This window comes from Perissodus microlepis, chromosome 12 (assembly GCF_051167445.1).
Source record: "Perissodus microlepis isolate ML-2025 ecotype Zambia chromosome 12, ASM5116744v1, whole genome shotgun sequence".
In the NCBI taxonomy this organism is placed as follows: Eukaryota; Metazoa; Chordata; class Actinopteri; order Cichliformes; family Cichlidae; genus Perissodus; species Perissodus microlepis.
The window spans coordinates 30,177,313-30,196,046 of record NC_140472.1 but is presented as its reverse complement, the minus strand read 5'-3'; the positions used below and the strand labels follow the sequence as shown (position 1 = coordinate 30,196,046).

Below are 18,734 nucleotides of genomic sequence, written 5' to 3'. Positions count from 1 at the left end.
AATCTAAAGAGGTTTTTTTTTTTTTTTTGTTTAGAAGTAGGAATGATTTTATCAATTCATTCCTTTTCTTGGTGGCGCCCTCTGCTGCCCCTTCAGCTAAAAAAATGGCTCCCTTAAATCAGCTGTAAAGATTTGAGAGCTTCCTCTGAAATTTGTCCTGGTAGTTTTGGCATAATCTTGCTGACTGACAGACAGCAAGGTGTTCTAGATCTCACAGAAAACATTTCTCCAAGGAACACAACCATTTTTTTGTCCATCAGATTTATTGCAGCTGAGTACAGGTCAGGTTTATGCCAAGAAGTTGTTTATTTTTGTCACAGCATGAGTAGGCAACAGTGGGGAAAATAATAGTTTTTATTAATGCTGCTGGGGTGATTCTGTTGAGTCCTTTTTGTTTTTTTTTATTTTCCAGACAGCTGCTCGTACAGTTTAGGGACATAGTCATCCCACTCAGCCTGGTAGCAAGTTCCCGCCACTGGTGCTCCCAGGCTGTATTTCTCCCTGAAGCTCTGGATCTTGAATTTGCCGCGGTTGTCTCCGCAGCGGTTGGTGAGGTCAGGCTCACTGCAGGACAGGGTGCCTGACTGCTCATACACCAGCCACACATACCTATGGAGACCTGAGTCGGACAAGCACACAGGATTTTAAACGTTGAATTACACACTAAGAAAGAAAAAATTAGTTTATTTTAAACTCCAAAGAGCGTGAGCAGCAGATACCATGAAAAGAAAATTGCATGTCTAAACCTTTTCCCCACATTTCACACTAGAGAACATTAACTTTGTTTTTTGATGCCCTGATGCAGTGCATGTGCATCAGGGCATCATTGGTGTTTTGAAATCTAATTTCACACATGCACCACAGCCATGAGCCTTCTGCTAAAATTTAAGAGCGAGTCAGAGTGAATATTAATGGACGTTTTTGTGGCAGTTGCCACCTGGGAAACTTGGATTCTCCCAGCACTGTCCAAAGGTTTATTAGAGTAAAACTTCATTCATTCTTACCGGTGCCATTAGGAGGACCAGAGCCCACATAGTCAGACTTGACACAGCCAGAGGACACATCGTTTCCTTTCATGTTGACTACCAGAAAGTGGTGCCACTCCCTTTAGTGAAAGAAAAGATAATCAGTTTGATATTGAAAATCTGAACTGTACAGAAACTGTTCGAGCTGTCATTGCCCTCGTGCAAAAAAAATGTAGCTATGAAACTGTGTTTTTGAACATGATCAAGAGTCAAATGTAAGCAGCACAAATGAAAAGCCTAGGCCCACTACAGTGGCCTCCCAGTAGGTCCTGTCTGTGCTCCATTAACATGCTCCTTTCACCTGAATTTGGGGTTCTTCCTGCTGGGAGCGTCAGGGTCGGTCAAGGCCAAAGTGTACAGTTTACTGGAGTCACATCCTTCCCATTCGATGCAGGTGGGTCGATTCTGCACCTGCAGCAACACGCGGACAAAAGTGCGTCAACTTTCACTTTTATGCCGGAGTTTGAGGCCGTTTGGGGGCGCTAAAAGCCATCGACTAAAGGCATACTACCAGGGAACATTATGTAACCCAATTCATTTGTGGTAGACTGTTACAATACTTACCAATCTTACCAATCCCACATAATCATTTATAATGCAGTGTTAGTTTAGAGAAATGCACAGTACTTTAAACAGCATATAAACGCATCACCAAGAAACGACGCTAGTAGCTACCCTTGCTAACAGACAGTGGTTAGCTGACAAACCTGTGTTGGAGTAAGCACTTTTCCCAGCTCATCTATTTCCACAGATCCGTATTTTACAGTCAGGGGCTTTGCAGGCTTTTCCTCGACCTCCTGCAGGGCAAGAGACCCGGTCCACTGGCTCAAATCTACAGGCATTTTGAGGCGTTTGCTTTGCAGACGATTCAAACTGAAACGCTACTTTCAGCTACGATAACTGCCAACGGTGCTGCATTCAATGACCAGCAGAAGATGTGCGACATGGAATGACTCCGCGTGTTTAAGAGTTAGAAAAAAACACTTAAACGCTTCAAAGAGAAAAATATTCCGTTTTTAAAATTTTGAAATAACCCTCAACAAACAAAATTTTCAAAAACTATCATTACTGTACTCTTTTGTCAATCATCCTTTTCTATTAGCTCCTGGCATTGGTATTTTAATATTATGAAAAATGTTGCCCATTTGCACATACTATTGATAAATATATGGTGCTCAATGCCGGCATTTCTCCAGCATATGGCCCTTATTTGAGGCGTGAATTAACATATTATTATTATTTTCTATATTTGGCTCTTCATGATGAATCATGGTTTTCCCAGTAATCTGATTCTAATTTGAAGGGCACAAACAAAAACCTACAGGAAACGCCGCCAGAGGGCGCAGTCCCCGTTACTCTTTTGTGGATTGTGATTTGCTAAATTTTCCGTCAATCACATCACCCGTCCTGAGCTCCTCCCTTCTCCACCTTACGTGCTACATTAACAAACTTAATGTTTCCAGACTTTTCCATCTTTAAAACGGTGACATTATACACTGTTTTAAGCAATGGGCGTTAACGTTTTCTCAAGACACTTGAGCAATTGAGCAAAAGGAAGAAATTATTATTATTATTATTAAAGTTATGGGTAGTGGTAGAAGGGTATGTTTTGTTTTTGGTTTGTTGTTGTTTTTTTGTTTTATGTTCTTTTTGTCTTTTCAGGAATAAGCACATCCTACAGTCAGCCCTCCTTAAAATTTTAGCAGCCTGCAGAAAATGACAAAAAAACAGGGCATGCTTTGACTTTAACCACAGTCTGACAGTCCAGTCCTAGTATTTGTAAAGGGTAGGAAAGTGCATTTCAGATTAAATGAGTTTAATAAATGAAAAGAAAAGAAATTAAAATGAAACACACTGAAATAATGAGTAAGCATATGTTAAATGCTTAGCCTTCTGACTACAGACAATTTTAAATTAGTTTAGAGTATGGTTGTAGCTTAGGCTGTGTTGATTTGTGATGTGTAAGACTCCCGTGAAAGCTCTCGCTCCCTTTCTTCACATGCAATACTCCTATTCCTGCAGGCCAAACTTTTTTTAGTATCCTTATGCAAGCTCATGATTGTAATTAGGTTGTTATTTTAGTCTGTGTGACATTACAGCTGCACCAGATAGTAGTCCTACTGAGAACCACAATCTGCCTAGAATAAAAAATCTGGGACTGTAATCACATAAAATAGTTACAATATACAATAAGGCTGTGTAGTGTTTTCACGAATCCAACAAATTTTGCTTATCCATAAAGTCATTAGGAGAATGAACTCTGCCCTATATTATTAATATTATTAATATTGGAAAAAGGCACAACGTGGGCAGCTCGCCCCCTTCAGATGATTCATGCAGAGAGAAGCATACTTTGTTGTGTATTTGTGGAGTTTGAGGCATCATTTTGGTTGCTCGTGGAATTACTCAGGGAACTGAATGAAAATGAAATCAAAGGCCATCGTAAATGCAAAGGCTTGGCTTATGAAAAAAAAATTCATGAAAACAGATGTATTTTTAAAATAGTAATTACCTAATAAGATTATAAAAACAACTGAAAACTGAATTTTTAAGAGAAAGAAGTAGAAATAGATACATTGTTGTTTCCTAAAAATACAGAATTTTAACCAAATAAACGGTTGACAACTGATATCTATGATATCTATCAGTGATATCTATGTTTTTAGTATTATCTTAGCCCTATTTATAATGTCAGTTTGTTACAATAACAGCCTGACATCCATCTTTTCTGACTACAATCTCTTATACTACCTTTAAAAAAGGCAAGAAAAGGAGCTAATTTATTACCTGCGAATGGCTGTAAAACAAATGGCTGTGGTGTTACTGCACCTTTAAGAAGGTGAGCTCAGGGTGTGGTTTCTGTCCTGGTAAAGTTTCCGGCTTGGCATGCTCATGTAAACAGAGCACCTCTACCAAATCTTGGTGAAGGCTAAGAGAAGGACAGAAGTCGGATCATGTCAGACCGCTGCTATCTGCCGACACTGGGTTCCGTGTGCTGTGGTGTATAATGGGCAGACCGGTGCCCGGTGTGTTGCTGCGTGTCACCGAGGTGCTCCCGCAGGTGGACTAGTCAGACAGGTTTGACCTAGAAGTCGCAACTGTTCACTCATTTCTGAAGGCAATGTAGGAAAGTTATCATGAAGGTAGTAGCAACGTTAGCGCTTCTGCAGTTGTATATTTCTGCAACAGGTGAGTTTGGATCGACTCAGAAAACACAGGTGAGTGTAAAAACCCCGCTTCAATCTTTTTTTTTTTCTTTTCCTTTCAGCTGATCTCGTTACAGCGGAAGTTTCGGGTAATGTCTCAACCGAAACGGCCCTGTCAGCTTCACCGGGTGACATCGTTGTACTTCCGTGTTACACAGCAGGTAAAGTAACACCGGTGGTAACGACATGGACCAAAAATGGACGGGAAATCGTTACAGGCGGAGATCCCACTCGGCGCCTCATCGTGAACCCTAATGGGAGTTTGAACATCAGCGCGACGATGCCTGGAGATGAGGGGAATTACCTGTGCAACTCCACACTATCTGACAACAGCTCCTTCCTGGCACGTGTGCTGCTTCAAGTAACAAGTAAGTGCATGCGCACATTTTGAACAATGAGCTCTTCACGGTGAGGTAATGTAGGTGTTGCTTGCCTGAATTCTTGGAACATTTCTAGCAAATGCAAACTGGTTCATCTACGTAACATGTGGGCCACTTCTCGACAGCGGCTGACTTTTGTAGATGGGTCTAAATGTGCTATGTGGAGTTTGCCAGGCCTTCACTTTGCTGCATGCTTCTCTCAGAGTATTCTAGCTTCCTTCCACAGTCCAAAGACATACATACTGTTTACTTAGTATGTCTAAATTAGCCATAGGTGTGAATGTAAGTGAACATGAATGTAAGTGTGTCTCCATGTGTTTGCCCTGTCATGTACTGCTGACGTGTCAGGGGTGTACCTGGCCTTATGGTCAGTGACAAATGAGACTGGCTCCCGTGCCCCTGTGACCCTGAATTTGAGGTTAAGAAGATGGATGGGTCTATTTGTAAAGCGCTTATAGCTACACTTTGAGAAGGCGGCTATGGTCATCGTTCTTTGATCTTTAAGGTCTTTATCAGCTAACCACTCAGTACTGCAATACCTGATCACAGTCTTCTTGAAAAATGCAGACTTTTTCCTCTATCGCTGCTTGAAGAAAGATTCTGAAAACTGTCAGTAGGCGTGGGTGCTCATTTCAAGTCCATTTTCATCCAAAAAAAAAAAAAAAAAAGATCCAACTAGCTCACCTTTAAAACATCAGCCCACACCAGTACCCTACATGCAGGTTCCTGGTGCCTGATTTGAAGTGGAGCTGTTACTGGTCCAGTTGTGGCTCGCTCATCTAGTCCATCAAGAGTCACACTGGTCCACAAAAACCTCAGAAATCTGTCTTGAGATATTTCTTGGTCCTGAATACACTGAATACCTTGTACTTCTGGGTACTCCATGTAGGTTGCAGTGAGAGATGGGCAGTTACAAGTAATGCGTTACTATAATCCGATTACATTTTTGAGTAACGAGTAAAGTAAGGGATTACTATTGCAAAAAAGGTAATTAGATTACTGTTACTTTCCCGTAAGCACACTGCGTTACTAAAACCGTGATTTTTTTTTTTTTTTTTTTTTTTTTGCGAGAGTGTCTCATGACCAGTGTTGGTCAAGTTACTTGAAAAAAGCAATCAGTAACTAATTACTGATTACTTCCCCCAAAAAGTATTTTCAAAAGTAATTAGTTACTTAGTTACTTAGTTACTTTTTTAAAAAATGATTTACAACCTGAATAGGTAATAAAGCAATAGATCTTTCAGCCCAATTCTATTTTTTCTGCATAATCCATCATATAAAATGTAATCAAATGAAAAAGTCTCTTTTTGAAACTAGTTTTATTAGCTTTAATCTTTTAACTTTATGCATGAGGCAAATATTAAATTATATGCAACATTCTCTGACTGGAAAAAATTTGTTTAACATTTAAACCTCTTTTCTGCATATTCCAGCACATAAAATAAAATAGTTTTTTGTGTTTACACTCACTCTTTCAAATAGATGCAAGTAAAACACAGCAGAAAATAAATAATATCAAAGACTCAGCGGTCCTGTTGCTCTATTTTCACCTGTATAGCAGGAGTGGGGGAGGCGGAGGTTTGCCCTGGTGCAGGTGTGCCACAGCGGTCAGTGGAAGGATCTGGGAGTTTCTCTGAATTTCACATTCCAGCGGCAGCGTACGAACGTCGCACTCGCTTACATCATTGTCATGAGACACTCTCGCAAAAAAAAATCACGGTTTTAGTAACGCAGTAACGCAGCGTGCTTACGGTAAAGTAACAGTAATCTAATGACCTTTTTTGCAATAGTAATCCCTTACTTTTTTCAAGTAACGAGTAAAGTAATCGGATTACAGTAACGCGTTACCTGCCCATCTCTGCTCATGACAATGACGTAAGCAAGTGCGACGTCCGTGGCAACAGCTGTGTGCAGATCAAAAATGGATAATATAACGAGTGCGGCAGAGTATGACTGTGCAGCGTTTAAAGCGTGGAAGTACTGACCTTACTTTGAGTTTGATTCCATAAAAAGTGACAAAAACATCAGCGTCCGCTGCTCACTGCGTGGGAAGAAAACTTCTTTTTACAGCGAAAAACCCCTAAACGTCCGAGCAAGCACCAAATACGCTGCCGCTGGAATGTGAAATTCACAGAGAAACTCCCAGATCCTTCCACTGACCGCTGCGGCACACCTGCACCAGGGCAAACCTCCGCCTGCCCCACTCCTGCTATACAGGTGAAACTTCCCTGAGCAACAGGACCGCTAGTCTTTGATTTTATTTATTTTCTGCTGTGTTTTACTTGCATCTATTTGAAAGAGTGAGTGTAAACACAAAAAACTATTTTATTTTATATGCTGGAATATGCAGAAAATAGGTTTAAATGTTAAACAATTTTTTTCCAGTCAGAGAATGGTGCATATAATTTAATGTTTGCTTGATGCATAAAGTTAAAAGATTAAAACTAATAAAACAAGTTTTAAAAAGAGACTTTTTCATTTGATTACATTTTATATGATGGATTATGCAGAAAAAGTAGAACTGGGCTGAAAGATCTATTGTTTTATTACCTATTTAGGGGATAAATCGTGTTTTTAAAAAGTAACTAATTACTTTTAAAAATAAGTAATCAGTAAAGTAACAGGATTACTTTTTTCGGGAAGTAATCAGTAATTAGTTACTGATTACTTTTTTCAAGTAACTTGACCAACACTGGTTGCTGTTATGGACAGCAGTGGTGGATGATTGGTTTCTGGCAGGTCAGCGTTTGATTCGCAGTTAATTGGCAACTAGTTTTTCTCAGGTTTCTTTTGACACTGTTGGCTATTGGCAACAAAACATTTGATGGTTCTGTGATCACGCGTCGATATATTAGAAATTTCAAGAGTGCGACATCATTCAGAAAAGAGAGTAACAGCTGAAGTGTTAAGTAGTAATGGGAGCCAGTTAACATCTGTGCTCTGAAGCTTACTAGATAGAATCATGGTTGGATATCAGGCTACTTGATTATGGAAGAGAATCGTCATCATGCTGAGTTTGGCAAATGTAGTTTATTTAATATGATTACTTGTTGAGTAAGGCTGTGGAAGGAGTGTTTTGTCAGACAGATATGGAAAATATCTGTCTGACAAAACACTCCTTCCACAGCCTTATGAGGAGTAAGTTTGGACCTTTAGGAATGGGTGTGTACAAATGTTAAAGGCAAGGGGTGTGGTGGAGTTGTAACACAAAGTACAAGAGATTCTCTGTGAAACAGACTGTAACAGTCATTGGTTTATCTTGATTTTCTGGTTTTCATAATTGATTGCAAACCTAAAATCCATATTTAAACTGTACTGCTCCAGGCTAAAATTGAAACTAAGAGTAGAAGGTTTTCTTTCTAATACCAAATGAAACCACTGCAGGACAAGTTTGCTAAAGAGAACCTTGACACTCCACTCTTCTGCCGGGAAAATGTTTTGTGAACAAAGTGAAGCTCAATTATTCAGAAATAACATCCACTTTGTGTGTCTTGGGCGCCAGCATGAAAACATCATCCAAAAGGTGAAGTGTGATTGGTTGCTGTTTTTGCTGCTTCTCTCCTGAATAGTTTTGGTGGGCAAAATGTGTTTATCAAGGAATCTTGCAGGATAATTTCAAGGTGTCTGCACCTTTCTACAGCGGGACGTTAAACTGAAACATCAAAGTAAATGTGCTGCAGAATGACTCGGATCAAAATCTGAAATTAGCTTAAGAGTATTTTTGTTTTATATGCCAAAGACAACCTATGGGCTATATTTTGGTGACTATCAGAACACATTGTATAATAAGACAGACAGATCCACTGAATGTGTTTTTCTTGCTTTTATTGGTTCATAATGACACTTGTTATATTTTCCTCTACAAACATATCTTTAAAGTTGCTTACAGTATTTACTGATCAATAATAAGTTCTTAAAGTTATCTCATAAATTCAGAAGTTACTCTGAGTGAGGTTATACTAAGTTTTAATGCACTGTATGCATTTCTCTCAGGTGGACCAGAAAGTGTGTCTACATCCATCAGTCCTGCCACTGCACTGTCCAATGGGACCCTTTACACATATCGGGGTTCATCCGTTACTTTAAGGTGCTCCGGCTCCTCCTACCCGTCTCAGCACCTGACCTGGGCCTTCAGAGGTGACTCGTCAAGCAACGACTCGCTGGTTTCGGGCTCTGGATCGTCCCTGGAATTCACCATACAAAACATTCAGCCCAGCGCTCAAGGAGTTTACAGCTGCAGGGCCCACAACCCTGTTTCAAATGTGACAGTAATCAATAGCACGGAGCTGCTAGTGTACTGTAAGTATCATGAACAGGATAATCTGCTGTGACTGTAAGCTTGACAGTGTAAAGTGGGATTTTATGTATGTTTATGTGTGTTTGAATCAAAGACTGAGCTTTGGTTTAATGGCAAAGACAATGCAGCAGGGCTGAATACTGTATAACTTTAAGTTTGTTGACATGCAGGACTGAGTTTTAGTGCTAATATTAATGTGATAATTTTCATATAAACACACCCACTGTTTATGCATTCTCCCCTTTTCATTTAAAAAACACATCCTTCACTTTAGCATGCCTACCTATAAAGTGGTGTCATTATTTAGCAGAGGAAACAAAAGGAAAATCTAGAAGATTGCATGTGACAATTTAGCCAGAGAGTGGAGCTGAAACACTCCTGGGTGCTGTAAGCTTCACCAAAACCTGTTTTCTTATACATTAATGGGTTATATTGCTTAAAAGCAGAAAACATTTCATAATTTAAATTTTGAATATGTGTTTTAGATACATTTTTGTTTATAATTCACTCAGTGGGAATAAAAAAAAAAACTAAATGGCTCTTCAAGTACAACTTGAGGTCAAATCCACAAAAAGAAACTTAGTACAGTGTTTTAGGTTTATAATGAATGTTAGTCAGTAAGCTACAAAACTGTAGACATGTTGAAATGTTTGCACGGAGACATTCCTGGACAGAAAAGCTGAATAAAATATTTAGTTATTCACAGTTTTATCAGTAAAACTGCTAGCTGAGCATTAAAAGATAATCCAGTTCAGAGTGGCGTGGGGACTACTTTTTCCTTCTTAACCTCTTGCTGTACTACAAGAGAGAATATGATAGAGGGCAAGCAAGGCTGTGGAGGGAACAAAAAATGCATACTGAGAGATGTTTTGATGGACTGAAAAAAAGCTGAGTCAGTACCCACCAGCAGCTGAGATGGGGGAAAATGAATGCCAGGAAAGGTCAAAACATGCTATCCAGGCCTCACTGAAAATATTACACTCAAACACTGTGAATGTCATGATTAATCGTGGCGTAACTGTGGAATGATTTTATCTATGTGGCTTCTGTTACGAGGAAAAAAAATACTATATTATGTGCAGGGTAAGGAGGCTGTGGCGGTTTATTGAGTCACTGCGATAACAATACATTGAATTGACTTCCTGAAATGTTTGCACGCAGCTTGTTCCCTGTTTTCACTGACTTCCTGCAGCTCGCTTTTCAACACGGAAAAATCAAATCCATTTTTACTGAATGTTTGGAAATAATAGGCTTGTTTTATATGTCAGGTAACACTTTGTTTTACAGTTCCAGTATTTTCTTAAAATTTGTTTGAGCACAATTGTTATGTAAATGTGTTGACAGCACAGACAGAGGTTAACTAATATACATCCATTTAAGCAAATTATTTCAGTCTTTGCTCGACAGTATGCAAATGTTTACAGGTTTTTATGCTGTGTTTGAAAGAAGAAATTTTCATTAATGAAATCATAATAAATGGTTACTTACTCTGCTTTATATCAAGGTTACACAGGATAACTAAGCTCAAACAGCTTTCTCTCTTCTTCCTACTTATAATTAATACTGAATGAAACAACTGAAGTTTCAGTTCACTTCAGTTCAATTCATTATATAGTGTCAAATCACAACAAAAGTTGCCTCAAGGTGCTTTATATTGTAAGGTAATGTCCCTACAAAAAATACAGAGAAAACCCCAACAATCATGTGACCACCTATGAGCAAGCACTTTGGTCACAGTGGGAAGGAAAAACTCCCTTGTGACAGGAAGAAACCTCCAGCAGAAGCAGGCTCAGGGAGGAACGGCCACTCAGATGCTTTAAGTTTCACCAGAACGTTTAGTAATTAGTGGAAAATATGGCATCAGAGATGGGTTTCTTCTTTATTCAGCTGCTCCCTTTAGGCGTCTACTTCCATCTTAACCCATCTCTATCATTCTCCTCTGTCACACCAACCCTCTGCATGTCCTCCTTCACTACTTGCATGAATCTCCTCTGTTTTCTTCCTCTTATCCTCCTGTCTGGCAACTCCATCTTAAACATCCTTTATCCAGTATATCTGTTCTCATTCTTTGGCAGATATCTAAACTGTCTCAGCCTTGCCTCTCTAATGCTGTCTCCAAACTGCTCAACCTGGGCTGTCTGATGTACTCCTTTCTAATCCTGTTCCTCCTGGTCACTCTCAACAACTCTGCCAACTCCAGCTCGACGTCCAGTCTTTTTGTTAGAGCCACTATCTCCATACCATACATCTCATCGGGTCTTACTATTATCTTGTAAATCTTCCCTTTCACTCCTTCTATCAGATTCCCCCCCGACACTCGTTTTTAGCCACTCCACCATGCCTACTCTCTCTATTCCCTATCTCGTGCATCTTGACCCTAGATCAACCCCAGACATAAGAGTGAAGTATCAAAAGTGAAATTGTTATTCTAAGAAAAGATAAGCTCTCTTAGTACAAAATCATCAATCCTCAATCAATGGCACTCTAAACACTTTACAGAATTCGTAACAGGATCAGACAGACCAAAAGTGAGCCCATGATTGAATGATCGATACATAAAAACGTGTTAACTGAATGATAGAAGTGCAGAACTTTATAGCTTGTAGTCTCTAAAGCAGCTTTTCAGAGCAGAAACAAGCTAACATTTTGTGCTAACACCTCAAAGCTTTTCAAAAACAATTTGAACATCAAAGAACACTAACTGGCATAGACGTACCACACAGTGACCTGTGATTAACCCTTTATGGGGGATCTTGAGGCCTGATTAAGCCAAGCATTCCTGGCATAACATTCCCGACATCTTTGGACTTTGATAATGTGGGTTAACACATTCCACAAGTTGGAAGCAACTTGTGGCGCTCATGAAGCTCAAGTGCAGCTTTTGTTAAGGAAAAAAAGGCAAACCTGATGCGAGGGAATTCTTAAGCGATGTATGTAATATTGTTATGTGTAACAAAATATTTTTAGTAAATAAAACATTAAAAAACACTTAAAGGTCTAACAGAAAAATCTCAATTAAAATTTGCTCTTAATTTGAGTTTTGCTTTAAGCAGCTTGAGGTGACTGTTATTGTGATTTGGCTCCACATAAATAAAATGGAACTGAAATTATCTGAATATCCTTTCCTGAACATTCAGGCGAAATATTTAAATGACAGCATTCCTACTGCTCATTACTGATGCTTTTATTTTTATTTATTTTTCTCCTAATTAGATGTCTCAGACAGACACCCTGAGTGTAAATGGACACTGACACAGAACATCTCTCTAGTCCAGTTCACCTGCACTTGGTTGGAAGTTTATCCCACCCCAAAGCTACGTTGGGATATGGGACCATTCCAGGTGGCGGACAGCCTCAATGTTACGATGAGCCGCTCCACGCTGTTAGACGGGCAGACCGTGAACTGCACAGCCCAGCCCCAGCACCTCGGCCCAGAAAAAGAGAAGTCGTGTTCGTTTACCCTCGGTAAGCTTGTTGTAGGGAAATGAGCCTCTTAACAATCCTCAATTTACACCAAAATCAAATCAGCTCAAGCTGTTACTGGTATCTACTATCACACAAAATTTCAACATGATAGCTTGAAAACTGCGGACACTATAATGCTAACAAACAAACAAACAAATAGAATCAATTACATACTCTCTCCATTTGGACGAAGAACAAAAACTATGGAAAAGAATAGTGCATGAAGTACAAATAAAAATAAATAAATAAACACTGTAGTATTTAAAAATATACACTCAAAGCAAAATAAAAGTTAAACAATATCACGTGCAACATTTACTAGATGATGACAAGTGAAAATAATTCAGGCATCGGTCTGTAATCACTGATTAGTCATAGGATTCGTCCATAACTTGAACACCATCCTCCTCTCTCACACTGACTTCACAGAGTGAAGCTCCACACCCACAACGTCACCAGCCTTCCAGATCAGTGTGAGCCTGTTGGTGTACACCACCCTCTGCTGCCCCAGCACACCAGTGGGTGGCACTGGCCACCACAGACTCCTCAAATTAAAAACAAAAAACAAATTAGTGCAGGTCTACACCCAGATTATTTTGTCTCAAGTTTTTTAAAATTGTAAAATGCATTGTGGGTATTTTGTCAGATGATCTTTCAGTTTAAAAATCCAATTAAATCTGATGAAACAGCTATATGGTACAGCCCTATAAAATTACATGGTTCTTAACAGGAACATTACCTATAATTTAATAATATTTTCAAAATAAGAGTGTGTGAAAAAAGTCTTAGAAGATATCACACACGATGTCACTTTTGTCTAACATACAGTTTTTCCTTCAGGGACAGAGTTTCTGTAAAAACGTCACAGTAAACTGAAACCATCCACATGATCAGATATCATGTGACGTATGTGAGAAAAATATGTGCTGCAGGAGTAGGAACTATGTGAGCAATGCATATTTGACTTAGAGAATGATTGCGCCCTCCCTTGAAGCCAACAGGTCAAAAATTTCTGGTCATAATGTGAGAGAGTCACAACCCAGGAAAACTGATTATGTTTAGCATTACTCCAGAAATATGGCTAACATTGCCATACTCGTCATAGATGTAAAAGTAACTTGATTAGGACTAATCCTAATTATTGGGTATTGTTTTTAATATTCATATGAAGTACCATAATATTTATTCGATTAAGCTTTCCAGCCCTGACAAGAATAACACTTAGCAGTGTGCTCATGAGAACACAACGCAGGGCATGTGGGCAGTTAGTGAGTCACCCAGTTGTGTAAAGGTTATCATCACATGAATGCCTTATTCAAACAATGAGTTGATGCAGCAGGATGTGAGTTGCTGTTCTCTGATCAGCCTTCTTCTGTGAATCAGAAACACTGAACAAAAATGACATTTTGTCAAACAAAATGAGTAAAATTCCAAAATATTCTTATTTTATTTACAAATTGCAATTGATATTTACTGAACAAACAAAGCAATAGTCCAACCAGTTTGGAGGTCATGAAAAAGTATGAACAGTGTCAGCTTTAGAGCTGGAGTGATTGGTTGATATATCAAATAGCAGATATTAGTGTTTTTAAAATGTAAAAACTAAAATTTTTAAAAACAAGAAAAGGTGTGGAAAAGTGTCAAAATACTGAAAACACATTTATTTTGAAGTTGGAATTCATCCAAAATACAAACAAACCTTGAGCTTTTGCATGAAAACACACAGTGATATTATTGCAGCACCAAAACTGTCACCAGAGAGGAAGAAGAAGCTATAAAATTCCACTTCTGAGCTTAGCCATGTAGCAAGCTATTTTGGTGTATTTTTGTCCTCATCAGCCAGCATGACTCCTAGAAAGGGACTGTTTGGTCTTAATAACAGACCAAAAAACCCCAAACATGTTGTGTTAATTTATCTTTTTTTTTTTTTTTAAAGCAGCATTTTTGTTTTTACTGAAAACATATGATCAGTATGATCATATGCTCTTTTGCTCTCTTGGTAAGAGTTGGATAAGAAGACGAGAAGATCAACAGCTTTCATGTCTGTACAGTATATGTAAGGTTTCTGCAAGAAGACAGCTTATTTCCAGTGTTTATTTATCGATCTTGGCTCAAACCTCAGTAAACCACAAGATGCTAGTTTTGAAAGTAAGGGTTAATTAGAGAGCTGAAATATGCATTTTGTTTTTAAGTGTGGTCAGGCTTGTTTTTTGGTCTTCATTTTCATTTACAGTGTTAATGTTGTGCTGAAATGTTTCCTGGCCACAGCTTGGCGTTTTCTGCTCCGAAATATTTGTCTCCTCTTGATTGTTATTCTTCTTTTTTTGTATATTTATCACACTTGCATGTTTCAGATCAGAAACCCAGGTAAATACAAAGTGCAGCTTTCACTCCTCGGCCGTAAAACTTGGGTGATGTGGACACCCAAGTTTGTGAATGTGATAACTCAAGGATGAAGCTAAAAAGCTATCCAAACTACCTGGCTATTGTGAAAAAGTTGTTAAATCACAAATTAACTTTGATTAACCAATTTTTATTTTTTTTTTTTTTTTTTAATTTATTTATTTTTTTGGAAAGCTGAGTTCAATTTCATTACACAACCATTCCTCATTACTGCCAAACCTAAATCACCAAACAGAGTCTGTCTGACATAGTGAAGTAGACTAAAAGATCTTAAAGAGCAACACATCATGTCATGATCCAAAGAAACTCAAGAACAGATGAAAAACAAAGTTATTTAAAGTCTGGAAAGGGTTACAGGGCTATTTCTAAGGCTTTGGGAGTCCGGTGAACCACAGTTACAGCTATTAAGTGCAAATGGAGAAAACTTGGAAGAGTGGTGAACCTTTCCCAGGAGTGGCTGGCATACCAAAAATACTCAAAGAACACACGGATGACTCAACGGGAAGTTACAAAATAACACAGAACAACATCTAAAGAACTACAAGCCTCACTTAGGTTCAGCAGAGGTGTTCATGATTCAACAATAAGAAAGAGAAAGAAATATTCTGTGGACTGATGAGACAAAAGTTTAACTTTCTGCAAGGCTTGTGTCCCGTTACATTATGCATTCATATAAAGGACATCGTACCTACAGACAAACACATTGATGGTAGTGCGATGGTGCTTCAGTGGCTAGACAACTTGCTGTAATTAATGGAAGCATGAATTCTGCTACCAGAAAATCGTGAAGAAGAATGTCCAGCCGTCATACACTGAAGTTCATGCGTACTCTGATTATGCAGCAGGACAATGATCTGAAACACACCAGCAAGTCCATCTCTGAATGGTTCAGTAAAGGCAAAATGAAGGTTTTTAGACTTGAATCAGATTGAGATGCTTTGGCAAGACCTTAAAAAGGCCGTTCATGCTCGATGTGGCTCAATTAAAACTATTCTGGAAAGGAGAGTGGGCCAGAATTCCTCCACAGCAATGCAATCAGTTACAGTTCTTGCATCCAAGGGTAGTACAAACAGTTAGGTTTGGGGAGCGATTACTTTTTCCACATAAGCCAGGTCGGCTTGGAAATTATTTAACCCAAGTAAAGTGCAGTTGTTATCTTTGTCTAATATCAAAACTTGTTTGATGATCTGAAACATTTAAGTGTGACAAATGTGCAAAAAATAGGAATTTGGGAGTAGGGCAAATACTTTTCAAGTAAGATTCCTCATATGCTTTATATCCCACATAAATCAAGTTTTGTAAATGTAAATACATTTGACTTTTTTAAAAATATCTGACTGAAATGATAAAGTGTCTGATTTTTATTTATTTTTTCCTCCTCTCTCACTCTGTCAGAGCTTCCCTTCCCCGAAGGCGAACCAATGGTCTCTGCTCTGGAGGCAAGCAACGTAACACTCACATGCACTGAGACCACGTCCAAGCCCCCTGCAATTACCACATGGAGAAAGGGATTACAACTGGACTACATTGAATCTGGATCAAAATACATCCTGTCTTTGGAAGGCCCGGTCTTCAAGCTGACCATAGTAAACGTCACTAAGGAGGACGAAGGCTTCTATTTCTGCCACAGTGAGAACCCGCTCGGACTACGTGAGCTGGAAGTGGAGCTCACTGTGAAGAGTTGAGTTTTGAATAAGAGGAATATCCTGGCATTAGTAGTTTTACAGAATAGATCATTTGCATGTCTTTGCATTTTTTTCAATGTCTGCGTGAGATAACAAATAGACATTAAGCAGAAGTGTAAACAGCATGCTAGTCACTACAGGTGTTGACTCCGCCTCTGGAATCCAGATAAACCTGCTGCTCCACCCTTTTTTGTACTTCATAAGCTTCTCCTGTTGCCTTTTTTGGTTTCAGCAGCCTCTTCCGCGTACACAGGAGCGGTCATCGGCATATTTATAGCAGCACTGATTGTGGGGTCAGCTGTCATCATAGCCAAAATTGTCTACAACAGCAGAGACCGGATTTGCCTGGGTAATTTTTTTTTTCTTTTCATAAATAAATTTTGCATCAATAATAGCGTCAGCCTCTGATCACATAACAATCCACATGCTGTATCTGCATTTTAAATTCATAGGAACTGTATTAAACATGAAAATCTACTAATACTGATGCCATTCTTTGTGTTTGTGTTTTTGTGTCAATAGGTGGCTTTGGGTGAGTATTTCATATTTGCTTTTGTCATATATACTAAATGCTTACTTTAGTTGCTCAGTCCATATAGATTGAGTTAAAGTACTTTATGCACATCTGTGTTGCATTTGAAATGCATTGGTTTTTTTTTCCATTTAAAAGCAAGCCAATCATCAAGTAGTACCATTATTTTCTAGGAGTTCTTTTTACCCCTCGGCTGTAAAAGGCAGATGGGATGTTGTGGTCACACTGCCTGATGGGAAGGTGGGCAGGTCATTTGTACACCCAACTTTATGAATGTGATAACTCGAGAACGACGCGAAATAGGAGTATCGAGTTCATACCATAGGTGTATCTACTAAAAATTTCAGACAAGTTCCAATCTCAGTGACCTCATTCTCAGGTCAAGGTCAGAGGTCAATCTTGTAATTGTAATAACTCGAGCACGAGGCGATGTAGGATTTTGAAGTTGATACCATAGATGTATCTATTAAAAATCTTACCATTATTTTCTTTTTAAGTTAGATTACAAGAAATCTAAAATTATGAGCATTTGTGCTTTTACAAATATGGAAGAATCTCAGAGAAAGGACAAAAAGTAAATCCTACCATCTATACATCTTCAGCACCCTTAAGAGTAATTCCACCTCTGAGCAGTAGACGATATCTTGATACCATGCTCAGCCTGCACACACTTGCTGCTGCTTTTACAAGCTGCTTTGCAACTCACCTCTACTGCAGCTGCTCCATTTCATAGAGCTTCTAACTGATTTTTGCTGTCACTGATGTCTGCCCACACATTTTAGCTTGCACAGAGGGGGTCAAACTCCAGTTTTGTGATTGAAAGTGTGCTCTGCTTCTGGCGCCTCAATCTTGTTTAAAAACAAAATGCTTCTTTAAAACTCTTCACCTTACATGACAGAACTGCGTAAAACAAGTTCTTCAGCTAAATTATCACAGTTGTTTAGTTGGAGGACTAGCACATATAAAACTTAATTTGCTAAACTGAAGAATTTTAGCTTGTGGTCTTTATGATGATCATTCACATTAAACACATTTCTCCAAAGGACTTTTAGTGGCCAAAAACTCCAAAATGGTGACTTTGGTTTTGGTCAAAGCCATCTCTGGAATGTGGACTGAACAAAACTGTCTAACAAATACTTGCCGAAGATCAGTTTTAAAGATTTAGGCTGCACGTGTGCACCCGTGTCATACTATTCTCACCTCTGCAGGCAAGTGGATGACGACAGTGGAGACGTTCTGAGTCTGGTGGAGTCGGATGACGAACAAGTCTTCCAAGATGCAGTTCCCCGGCTGCCTCCAATAACCAACGGACATCACACAACACTTGTGCAGATACATCGAATCCCATCGAGTAGGACTTCATCACAGCAATTTATAAGTTTTCTCATTTCAGTGTAAAAATATTTTGTAATATAAAAACGTCCCTCTTTTATTCAGGTGATCACGAGGATGCAGAAACTGCTGACACAAGTCCACAGCAGCAGGAGGATACCGTACAGATGGAAGAGCCAGTGCAACTTGTAGAATTTTAGGTATTGGGGATTTTTTTTTTTTTTTTTTTTTTAGAGCAATGTTTAGTTTTAGGTAAATTTACTCCTGAAGAGAATGTGAACAGAATCGGTGGCAGAAACCTTTTTGTCCTTCCTTTCTATTTTTTTTTTTTTTTTTTTTTTAAGATTCTATATTTTTTTGTAAATTTATTTTGATTGATTTGTTTATAGTGTATGTAAAAATAAATAAA

At 38.7% G+C, this 18,734-nt stretch overlaps 2 protein-coding genes across 3 annotated transcripts; one reads left to right on the top strand and one right to left on the bottom strand.

The window, feature by feature from the left end:
• Positions 1 to 282: 282 nt before the first annotated feature.
• pebp1 (phosphatidylethanolamine binding protein 1) lies at positions 283 to 1,961 on the bottom strand. The gene is made up of 4 exons (XM_084947465.1): positions 1,733 to 1,961; positions 1,327 to 1,436; positions 1,005 to 1,105; positions 283 to 619 (listed from the first exon to the last, which is right to left on the bottom strand). Exons 1-4 carry the CDS (start codon positions 1,865 to 1,867, stop codon positions 402 to 404), a joined length of 564 nt encoding a protein of 187 aa, XP_084803591.1. The 5' UTR covers positions 1,868 to 1,961; the 3' UTR covers positions 283 to 401.
• A 1,878-nt stretch (positions 1,962 to 3,839) lies between these two features.
• On the top strand, positions 3,840 to 18,557 carry vsig10 (V-set and immunoglobulin domain containing 10). 2 transcript variants are annotated; one of them, XM_084947463.1, is made up of 9 exons: positions 3,855 to 4,214; positions 4,294 to 4,599; positions 8,605 to 8,910; positions 12,122 to 12,373; positions 16,172 to 16,456; positions 16,694 to 16,810; positions 16,984 to 16,993; positions 18,202 to 18,344; positions 18,431 to 18,557. In XM_084947463.1, exons 1-9 carry the CDS (start codon positions 4,163 to 4,165, stop codon positions 18,523 to 18,525), a joined length of 1,566 nt encoding a protein of 521 aa, XP_084803589.1. In that variant the 5' UTR covers positions 3,855 to 4,162; the 3' UTR covers positions 18,526 to 18,557. The 2 variants fall into 2 exon arrangements, with proteins under 2 accessions (XP_084803588.1, XP_084803589.1); XM_084947462.1 differs by lacking the exon at positions 18,431 to 18,557 and having other exon boundaries at positions 3,840 to 4,214; positions 16,697 to 16,810; positions 16,984 to 18,218.
• Positions 18,558 to 18,734: the final 177 nt, after the last annotated feature.